Source organism: Protopterus annectens, chromosome 14.part0 (genome assembly GCF_019279795.1).
Source record: "Protopterus annectens isolate FY-2018-M chromosome 14.part0, PAN1.0, whole genome shotgun sequence".
NCBI classification, from domain to species: Eukaryota; Metazoa; Chordata; order Ceratodontiformes; family Protopteridae; genus Protopterus; species Protopterus annectens.
Window position 1 is genome coordinate 145,110,369 of NC_056748.1, and position 12,066 is coordinate 145,122,434.

At 41.5% G+C, this 12,066-nt stretch overlaps 1 protein-coding gene across 1 annotated transcript in view; it reads right to left on the bottom strand.

Annotated features, from left to right (window-relative positions):
* Positions 1 to 12,066, bottom strand: part of ATRNL1 (attractin like 1) — a gene marked incomplete in the record, with an annotated part of 6,064,901 nt that overhangs the window by 5,274,148 nt on the left and 778,687 nt on the right. The window contains 1 exon segment of the mRNA XM_044055896.1: positions 3,470 to 3,583. Coding sequence (XP_043911831.1) covers positions 3,470 to 3,583 — 114 coding nt within the window.

Here is a 12,066-nt window from a genome sequence, read left to right on the forward strand (position 1 = left end):
AAAGCTTTGACAGTTGGCATAGATTTAGCTTTTTCTTCCATTTTCCGTAGTATCTCCTCAGCATTAGTACCAAATAGTACATCCTTTTGTAAAGGAGCATCTGGTAGCTTAGCTTTAACATGGTCAGGCAAGGTTTGTTCTCTAAGCCAGGCATGTCTACGAATGACTGATCCTGTCACAGCAGCTCTACTTGAGGCCTCTAGGGCATCATAGCCACATTGTAAGGTGTGTTTACCCACTTGTTCTACACTATGCATCATATCCTGCAACTCCTTCAAATCTGGTTGTTCAGGTTGAGACATTTTATTTCTTAATTGTGATAACAGAAACTGCTGATATTTAAGCATATGGAACTGACAATTTAAGGCCCTCATGGCTAGGGTGGCCAAGGTATATACCTTTTTTCCCCACCTTTCTAAGGATCTAGACTCTCTTTCGGAAGGTAGTGGATTCTTAGCAGTAGAGGCTTTCATTCCCTTGGGGCCTTGAGAAATGGTTTCAGGGTCAGCATTATGGCTTTTGTAAAGAAATTGGTGAGAGGTTGGAACTCTGTAGTACCTATCAGGCTTGACTGGGGCAGGAGGCAGGGAATCCGGATTTAGGCAAGCCTCCGAGTAAACATCATCAAGTATGTCCAAGACAGGAGGTATCGCCAGAGGTCTGTGCTGAGGTAACAAAATAAATTCCCTAAGTCTTTTCTTGGAATCAGAAAAGTCTTGGCCTTCCCAATGGAAGTGTTCCTCAAGGTGTGCAAGGTTTCCCCAAAAGAGAAATCCCCTGGGGGAGATACAGAAGGAATGGACTGCTCAGCATCCGAATCTTCAAAAGGGGAGTACGAGTGTTCCTCTTCATCAGAATGTTCTGAAAAAAAATGGAATCCTGGTCAGAAGAGGGAGAAGCTTCCTCCACTCGGGGTCTCTTGTCTGGAGGGGGCTGGGAACCCCTGATAAGAGTAATTAAATCCTCAGCCATTTTTAGCATCTGCTTTTTAGGCATGGGGCCTGGAGATGGGCCCTGTGCAATAGGCCTCTTGGGATGCATGGCTGATTTGGACTTAGTAAAGGCCTTAATGGAGAAGGAAGATGAGGGTCTAAAAACACCATGGGTGGAAGTGGACCTATCCACAATAGGAGGCTCAACACTCACAGTGGCTTCGGTGGTTGTAGTCTGGGTATGGGCCGAGGTACCTGCGGTCTCGGTTACAGAGGACACCGCCAAAGAAGTGTCGTCGGTAGTCAGGAGCTGCGTAGGCGCCTCGCTGAGAACCGGACCACGTGTAGCCGGTTTTGGCGTGGTATCGGTGGAGACCGCGGGCCTCGCGTGTCGGTCTTTGTCCATGCGTTTTTTGGACAAAACGGTAGTCGGAGTATCCGACGACATTTTATAATCAAAGGTTTTACCAAAAAAATGCTGGGCGAACTCCGCCCGACGCTTAATAGTGCGTTTATTGAAAGTAGCGCAAAAGCGACAGGCCGAGACGTCGTGGTCTGGGCCTAAACAAGGTATGCAGAGGGAATGGAAATCCTTATGCGGTATTTGCTTCCCACAAGAAATACAATTGTTAACTTTGTCTGACATCGGTCTGAGGCAAGAAAAGTTTCCCCAACGGGGTACTTAGCTTTAAAGAAGACTTCGGTTTCCAATTATTCGTAATTTCAGGAGCTGGCCGACCGGCACTTGCGAACTGCTTCTGCTTCGGGCACCGCGCGGCAAAAAAGACTGAAGAATATGGCGTCGGCTGTGTCTTATATACCCCTGTCGCACTGATGTCAGGAAAGAAAGCGACGACAACCGACGCCGGACCTAGACTTTGGAATTCGGCCGACCGAGGACCCGCCTGACGGCAGAAAACCCATCTGTGATTACTGCAGCTGTATGCACGATGAGCATCTACATAAACACCACATTGTATAACATATTACTACTACTATGAAATTTGTTAACTAAAATTATTATATTTGTCACTTGTTATTAAAGATGTTCAATATTACTGCTTAGATATTTCATGGTTACAATCATTTACACTTCATTCATATTACATAATTCCTAAATATTACGTATAGCAAAAAAACACACACAACAAAAGACCCAGTACTAATGCCTATATCATTAAAAAAACACAGCTTGCGAGAGCTATATCAAACCTTTCTAATGGAACAAAAATTTTAAATTAATACTTGGTTCACAGAGTGTACAAGAATTCTAGTTATTTTTTTAAATAAAACAATAGCTAGCAATGTACTGAATAATGTTGTATATAACATGTAACTATTTATTGATTTTTCCACAGAACAAACGTGATGAGTAACAATCCATTTAAGCACTTCATCAGTTTATAGAATTTACCACAGAAGTGACAAACATTATTAATGATCTGTTTACACACTTTATTGTGATAACACCACAAAAATTATCTGTCAGTTTCAGGTGTTTAAATGCCTTATTTTAATGCAGCTAGTGGGACCCAAGGCCCTTTAGAAGTCATTAAAAAATCAAACTAATAACCATAAACCATTAAATTTATTTCTGCTTCCTTATGATGTAATAAAGACAATTAATTATATTATCAAATTAACAGTTAGATGAACTATTGCACAGCGAGGGAGTGTAGCAAAAGAAAGCCACAACAGTAGGCAAAGAAAATATAAGATTCATTCATCACATTCCTTCAACTACATGCATCCTGAGATATTACGTTACACTAATTAGATTCACGGTTTCGCATCCTGAGATATTACATTACACTAATTAGATTCACGGTTTCACTCTGGCTGCACACAAACACAAAATATTACATTTTCTAAAGACAGTGATATAAAACTATTTCACCTGCTGCTAATGTTAGTGGTCCATTCTTTACCTTTAAATAATTAATGAAAGCATATTTGTATTTGGAAAATTGTGATTTACTTGTGTGGTATTATATTTCATGCAGGACCATAACCCCACATTATCACCCTTAATGAATTCTGTGTATTTCACACTCTTAAACTGAACAGACATTACAGAAATCGCCACGGTCCTGACACAGTATCAGATAACCTCATTACCTTCCTCTCTCGCTGTGCAGAAATATCCAAGCATCTTGCACAGATTAAATGTGTTCCACTCTTTACATTTTTAATCATTAACGGCCAAAGGTTTGATAGCTTTATTTTGCTGGAAAAAAAACTATGTCTGTATGTTTACATTTGATGGCAATTAAATACAGTTTAATACCATGGCAATCCATTGAAATTAAATGTGCGGTTGATAAGCAGTGACAACCTGAATTATATCATGTCTGAGCATCTCAAAGCATTTACTATAAATGCAGCTAGAGCTTACCAGCATGATACTAAAGCCACAAGGTTATCACACAGCATGCCTGCTTTAGATTTATTATTAAAATGGAACAGGATTTAGCTAGATAACAATGATTATAGCTAAAATATGACCAAGACGAATGGATGAAATCTCCAGCACTCACCTGAATACAGCTATTAAAGGTGCATAAATGGAGTCTCCGTCGTATATATACATATGGTCCCAGCTACATTCTGTGGCAAAATGGTTAAATCTCAACCTTAAGACAGCGTTTGGACTGCAAAAAAAGGTAAAAGTGTTTTATTAAATAAACCAATAAATTAAATGTAAATGCCATTACACTTCTCTTAAGAGACAGAGACACATTTTACTTGTCTATTTTTTACAGCAACAGAAAAAAAGTAGCCCAGTCTGACTGTCTTCTACTGATACAAATATCCAACTTGTGGAGATTGCAAGGTTTGCTACTACCTTATCTGCTACCTTCAAATTTCAGATGCCACCAAAGCAAGTCTAACTTGTAGTAACTTATGGGGGTGAGCGGGATAAGGAAGGGCAAGCAAGGGAAACCTGATTTTGACTACGAGCATTTAATGTTCCTTAACAAAAAGGTAATGTAATTAAGATTCTCTTATTTTATTTGCTGTTGCATGAGAAACAGAAGCATGTTACACGCATGCCTGGATGATATCAACAGCCATGGCCGGTACTTTTACAAAGTAAACAAAGCTTTTATGATACTGTTATGCCTCACATCAAAGCTTCAGCTGGACTGCAGACATACAAAAATGCAGCACGTTAATTAAGCAATATTTCTTAATTAGCATAGGGCCCCTACAATTTTCATGAAAACTGGTTGTTGAAAATTATTTTCCCTATATCTACCATTATCTCTGAGTACATTTTTTTCAGTCTATTGATCCCTGTTAAATAAGCGAGTCTTAGGATGCACTTGGCCTTTGTTATCTGTGGCATGTATTCCTTTTGCAACTGAACAGAAGGCTGGTTTATATAACGAGTCATCAGAATTCTGTAGTAATATTTCATATATTTAAAATGAACAGACCAAACAAAACACAAGCACAAAATCAGAACATTACACAGTATGCGATGTCTAGCAAAAAAAAAAAAAAAAAAAAAAAAAAAAACACAAATTTTGGCAAACAGAGACTCAAACATAGAAAATAAATTCTGAAAAACAGAAATCTGAAGCACATAAATTATGTAAACTTGAGGCATAATACAATAGTTCTGTAACGCAGATGGACAGAGTCCTGACAGTGACCTGGGAGATCCAGGTCCAAATAGCAGGCGTGAGGACTGAATGACCAGTGATGTAATACTGAGGGACATAAAAGCTGGCTCGCCAGTTCTGATGGCATGGTGTTTTTTTTTTTTTTAAGAGACCACAGCTTCTGGCAACTGCTGGGTTCACATGGTGTTTTTGAAGAGACCACGGCTTCGGGCAGATGCTGGCTTCACATTGTGTTTTTTTTTTTTGTTTTTTTTTAAAGAGACCACGGCTTCTGGCAGATGTGGGTTCTTTACTTCAGACTGCTATAAGCAGAGGGGAATATGTAAGCAGATTATCTGCAGTAGATGGGGTGTGATGGTAGTGTATACACATACTCAACTGTACAGAGTTTCGCAGAATGTCCAGAGTTTTTCATAAAATTGTGGTTTTCTGGCAAATTAGTGGCAAGTCATTTAAGACTGAAGTTAGAAAATAATGACAGACACTTGGGTTTCAGAAAACTCATGCTAATGGAATAGCTGTTATTCTACGAATATTCTAAGTTTATAAGAGCAATATGTAAAAACTCTCCCTATTTTTTGGGCTTTTGTTCCACTTTTAGTTATGGCTTTGTCCAGATTTCTTGAGAGGTACGACATGAACTGCTCTGTCACCGCAGGCTACACTGGCAGGGGTGACAAAGGACAGACAAAAGGGGAAGGCCTCCAATCTCATCACAATGTCACCAAACTGGACATAAAGGACAGACAAAAGGGGAAAGGCCTCCAATCTCATCACAATGTCACCAAACTGGACATAAAGGACAGACAAAAGGGGAAAGGCCTCCAATCTCATCACAATGTCACCAAACTGGACATAAAGGACAGACAAAAGGGAAAGGCTCCAATCTCATCACAATGTCACCAAACTAATCTCCTCACAATGTCACCAAACTGGACATAAAGGACAGACAAAAGGGGAAAGGCCTCCAATCTCATCACAATGTCACCAAACTGGACATAAAGGACAGACAAAAGGGGAAAGGCCTCCAATCTCATCACAATGTCACCAAACTGGACATAAAGGACAGACAAAAGGGGAAAGGCCTCCAATCTCCTCACAATGTCACCAAACTGGGATGCTCTGTTTCTTCTCTAACATGCTGCAGAAAAAGAACTCTGGGACAGTGCAAATGGTGGATAATGATGAAACCAAAACGGATACAAGGGAAGTCTTCATCAGCCCACCCACACAGATCATTCTCATTTTTCTTGTACTATGGGGTAACTTTTCTTACCTCAATACAATTATAAACGATGTAGAAAGTGCTTTCTAATGGAGACTATCACACAATGATTTAATGAAAAACAGCTGTATTTTTTACATGAACAAGCTTTGACCATTTTAATATTCAGAAAACATGAAGGGCAAAGGATTACCTACATTCTACAACACTCTCAGGGGTGACTATATTTGTCTTTGGGTCACAATAATGGAAAAGAGAAATCAGAGAAGAAAGTGAAAATTATACATAAATAACAAAAATAGTATAGACTCTTACTAAGCAAGGTAAACCCAAACCGCTCAGACTCATTCCAAAAGTACTTAAAACGAAGAATATCAAAATCATATATGGCCATGCCAACACATACATATGTATGTACACACTTACTTACCTTAATCCTTCCGTGTTGTACAATGTCGCCTTTGGTCAGGTGGAAAGAAAATTTTACCATAAAATGACAATAAATTTATGTTGAATGCAATACACTGGGTTTATGACTTTTTCAATGTAAGAAAATTAAGCCACATGTGTTATGAGATACCGCAGGATATGCATTAGACTCATCTGATAATCCAAAGGAAAAACTCAGTAAGGTACTTGTTCTTTTCCTCAAAGGGCATCATCTTGCAGTCAGTCATAGTTATGCACAATTTTTAGGAGCATAAACTGTTCTAATAGTTAAAGCACAGTAAATCCTGTGTTACATGTGCTCAGATTAATAGCACAAGAGCCTTTACAAGCCTAGCCAATAATACCCAAGACATGACAATATATATAATATCTTAATTCCCCAGATGTGGGATGTGGTAGTATTAGTGTAATGGGTCTTTGGGTGTTGGAGCCCTGTGGTAGTATCAGGGTAGTGGGTCTTTGGGTGTTGGAGCCCTGTGGCATTATCAGGGTAGTGGGTCTTTGGGTGTTGGAGCCCTGTGGTAGTATTAGGGTAGTGAGTCTTTGGGTGCTGGAGCCTTTGGTAGTATCAGGGTAGTGGGTCTTTGGGTGTTGGAGCCCTGAGTCATTTTACAAACTGTCTCTGTCCATAAGGGACATAGACAATACCCCAGGAGTGAGTTTACAATTCCACATCCATTTATCCAAACTCTTTTTGAAGAGAGTGAGGGACAGGCTTTGTTTTACAAAGTTGAGGTAGCCTTTTTGGTAAGAATCTCTCTCTCCAGCAAGTTCTGTTAGAGTCACAAATAAGGTTCACATCCATGAAATGCATAACCCTTGTATAATTTTTCTTGTGAATATGTAACATTTCCATCAGGGCTGGATTAGAGAATGCCTTGTAGGTCAGGCATAAGTCCCCTCTCAATAAACAATCTCAGATGGAGTAAAGGGACAGGGCCTTTAGTTGGTCTGCATAATTCATGCGTCTTACGCTTTGTATTTTTTTTAGTAAGAAACCTCTGGGGCCACTCCAAGTGGTGTAAGTTCCCGGTTAGGTATATAAAGAAGGGAGCATTGTACTCAATTATGGGCCTGATGAGTGCTGAGTACAATGGCAGCATCACTTCCTTTGATCTTGATGCCATGCCTTTAATTGTAAGGTGAGCCACATGGAAGAATTTCCTCACTACCATAGCTACCTGCTGGTCAAAGTTTAGGTTGCTATCTATCTCTGTTTCTAGGTCCCTCACCACTGGGTGCACTTTTAGGGGTGTGCTATCAATATTATAATTTCCAGAGAAATCTGATTTACCGAAGGGTATGACTATGCATTTGTTTAGTATTTAATCTCAGACCATGGTTTTGGCATCGGTCAGTTGTCATTTTTAGGCCCATTTGTATTATGTCAACATTGTTTGGGGATTTGATGATTTGTCCCAGCTTACAGTCATCAGTGAACTTTGTGAGGCAGAGACCTCCCAACAATAGCCTTCATTTCAGAGAAGTATACACCAAACAGGAGGGATCTCAACACGGAGCCCTGTGAGACACAGCTAGTAACAGATTTCTTACTGGAAGTGAATTCCCTATACAGATAACATGTGTCCTGTCAGTGAGTCAGTTGGTTATCCATCTGAAGGTGTAGGGGTTTATGCCTAACTCAGTGAGTTTATCTATGAACCCTGAGTGGTGGGTTGTTTTGAAATGTTTGGCCAGGCCTTTGGACTGTACCATTTTACACTCATCCATGGCCCTGGTGACTTTCGCAAAGAAGTCCCCCAGATTAAGCAGGCAAGACCTCCCTTTGACAAAGCCAAAGTGGGTCTGGTCTAGTTTTTGGAGAGTTCCTATGTTGTTATTGATCAGGTCCATGACAATTCTCTCTATGGCCTTGCAGGTAAGACTGGTCAAGCTTATGGGTTTGCAGTTCCCTATGACAGTTGCTGGGGGCCCCCAATGTGCAGATGAATAGCCTTTACAAGCCAAGCCCATGGGATTACCCTGGCATTGTGCCACCCGACCTTAGTTCCTAGTTTCTCTGTCAAGTAGAGCCACTGGAGTTATGCCCGGGGTGAATTTTCTATTTCCCACCCACTCATCAAGATTTCTCTTGAAGAGGGCCAGTAAGGTGCTCTGCTTACCATGTATGGAAGTCTATTCCATAGCATGGGCAGTCTCTGGGTTATGACCCTGTCCCTTCAGCATGTTCTGTTGATTGTGGTAATGAGGTTGAGGTCTCTGAAGCGTGTGGTGTGGAGGGATTGGGATTTCTTTAGATGTAGCATTTCTAACAGGTGGGTCAGACATGGCTTTGTAAGTCAAGCAGAGATCGCCTCTAAGTAGGCGCTATGAGACAGAGAATAGTTGGGAGTTTGAGTCTGTCCATATAGGACGAGTGTTTAAGGCCTAGGATCCTCTTTGTGAGGTACATTTGTGGCCTCTCCAGTTGTTGCAGGTGTCTAGTGAGGTACATGCCAAATGGGGCACTGTACTTGATTGGTCTAATGAGGGAAGAGTATAGGGAGACAATGACCTCTTTCTTCCTGGATGCAAAACCCTTAGCAATGAGATGTGCCACACAGAAGGACTTTCTGACCACAGTGGCAATGTGGTGGTCAAGAGAGAGGTTGCTGTCAACCTGTGTTCCCAGATCTCTTATAATGCCTTCTGTGTTCAGTGGACTACCATCAATGTGGTAATTCAAGGGTACCGGGTTTTTCCCAAGGGGGATGACAACACATTTTTTGGCACTGAGCTTAAGGCCATGGTTCTGACACCAGTCGTTGGTCTCACTGAGGCCTTTCTATAGGATATCAACAGCACTTGGGGAGTTAATAAAAACTTGCAATTGTCTGCGAACTTTGTCATCCAGAGTCCCTTTGTGTTGGCCTGGACTTCAGAGAAGTAGATACCAAACAGGACAGGACCCAGTACCGAACCCTGTGGGACTCCACTCATGACTGGTCAGCAGTCTGACTTGGAGTCAGCTATTATCGCACTGTGGGTTCTATCTGTAAGCCAGTTTGCAACCCACCTAGAGATATAGGGTTGATTCCCAGCTTAGTGAGTTTTTCTATGATTCTTGAGTGGGCAATGGTATCAAAGGCATTTGGCCAGATCAAGGTAGGCTGTATGAACCACCTTGCCTTCATTCACAGCTCTGGTGACTGACTCGAAGTCGACCAAGTTGAGCAGGCATGATCTACCCTTCACAAAACCAAACTGTGTAGGACTCAGAGTTTGGAGATTCCATATATCCTTGTTTATTAGGTCCACGATGATGCATTCCATAGCTTTGCATATTAGACTCATCAGGCTAATTGGGCGATAATTCCCGGGGTCTGTAGTCACTCCTCCTTTGTGGAGAGGGATGACTGTAGCAGTGCACTATTCAGTAGGGACAAAGCCTGAGGTGAAGCTGTGATTGAACAAGGCACACAGGTGAGGTGCCAGTTCACCCTGTAGTTCATGTAGTACACAGCCAGGGATATTGTCAGGTCCCATAGAAGCTGTATTCTTGGCCTTGGACAGTGCTGTTTTAACCTGTGAAGTAGTAATACTGGGTGCCTGGCAATCTACTAGTATTGTGATTGGTCCTTTGGGGGGGGCAGAGAGGGGTAAAGTTAGCAATGAGTCTGTCGGCCAGTATATTGGCAATATCTGTTGGCTCGGTATACGAGGTACCATGGTGCAGTAGCTCAGAGCAAATCTGGGTATTGCCATGGAGATTCTTTACATAAATGACTGTTGCAGCTCTCCATTTCTCTGGGACAAAACCTGTCTGGAGTCTGTGGTTAAACAGGATTTCTAGTGGCCCTGACAGATTCTGTTTTAAGCTATTTAAGAAGCATTCTGGAATGTTGTCAAGACCCATGGAGGCTGTATTTTTGGCTTTAAGTGAGTACGGTAAGGACCTGTTCCTGTGTAATAAATGGTAGGGGGATGGTTGCTGGTATAGTGGTATTTAAGTGTGGTTGGAGGAAAACCAGGGGAGAAGTTTGAACTATACTTTTTGGCCAGCAGGTTTGCTATAGTTGGGTATATGTGTTGCTGTTCATGATTAACTTGGCACATTGAGCATTTCCCCTGATGTTTAAACTTTGATGGAGGTTCTATGTTAGTTCTAATACTAAAAGAGGTTATTTTGTGGTCAGATCTTACCAGGGAGGAGTTATTGCAATGGAGGGAGCAGCATCCCTCCATGTTCGTGAGTATCAAGTCTAAGATATTTGTTCCTCTCGTTGGGAGCTAACTATTTGCTCCAGGGTGTTTACGCTGACAAAGTCCAAAAACCTCTGAGCAAGTGATATGGGTCGTATAACTTTCCTAGCTTATGGAGGGGTAGTTGAAGTCATCCATAAGTATGGTGTTAGGCTGAATTTTATGAGATTCCAGTAGGTTTAGGTAGGAGGTGAGATTTTCCAGACCCGTGTTACAGGATCTGTAGCTAGCAAGAATAAGATAGGGGTCACGTCTATGGTTAGTTGAGCATGGAGCAGCTCAACTGAGTCATGCTGTTGGACCAGTCATACAGTGTACTTGTCTTTCATGAACACTGAGACACCTCCTCCTTTTGTTTTACCTGAACTGAGGGGGATCAAAATGTATGAAAGGCATTGTAGCCTTTGATAGCTGGGGTGCTTAATATGGTTCTTAACCATGTTTCTGTGACTGCACATATGTCTGTGTTCTCCAGGGTGAGGAGTGCTTCCAGGGAGTGCAGTTTTTTATTTAAACTCCTAACATTGAGCAGTAGTACCTATAGGTGGTCGTGACTGATTTTTTGTTATGTTGGAGGATTTAACAACTTGGCAAGGCCTATAAAAAGGCACTATGGCGATAGATAAAGTTTTTCCCAGTATCCGCAAGCCAGACGGTGAGAACTGCAAACCATCTGTAGCTAAGCATCATGGTTTGCTGATCATTTGGGGTGGGAGGTTGGCATATGGTTAAGGTGTTTACCTTACAAACAAAAGGTGAAGGGTTTGATTCTCACATGGGGTAACAGGTTAGGCTTAAAATTGTCCACAAGGACAGTTATAGCCTAGTACTAATCTATGAACCTATTTCTCCCCGGGCTGACAAATATTGGAGCCCCTTGTTGTGATACCAGAAACTAAACCAATTGCTGACGTCAATCATTTTTTGCTGCACTGTAGGATCATCATTTTGGTGAAATTAGGATGCTACTCAAGGCTAGATCCATACCTGCCTGGGACACATATTTATTCATTCAAGATAGAGAGCTCTATCATGTCTCAATGAGGTACATCTTAGGTCATTTACACCCACCTGGACTACGGCCATGTCATACTGGTACTTGTGGTTTAAAGACCTACGTGCATGCGTGATCTGGTGGATCCTGGATCCAGACAGACAGATCACTGTGATCTTCTTCCTGTTTAGCCTGGTAAGGGGGACATCAGCATGTATTACAATGGAATCCCCAATAACTAGAATGTTTGGCTGTGTGGTGTGTTGTTTTGTATGCTTGGAAGCTGGGCTATTAAGATTTTCTGAGTTGTGTGTTGTGTGAGGTGCTGTCTTTTTTGAGTGAGCACAGGACCACTGAGTAGCTTTTAAGAGATCTTGGAGGTTTGTTTAGATTACAAGTGAGTACCTCCACATATGTGGGCCTATGTGTTTGTTCTTTAGTGTTGGTAATGGGTGTTTTGGGTGTAATGCTAATAAGGTGGTTTGCATTTATCGTGTGTGTATGTGACAGCTTTGCCTCCAATGACATTCATTGTGTAACTACATCTCTCTCATACTGTGTTTGCCTGTTCTAAAATTAAATGGTTGTCAGTGAACATGAAGCAGTTACTACACTGCCTCAGGATGCCTATAC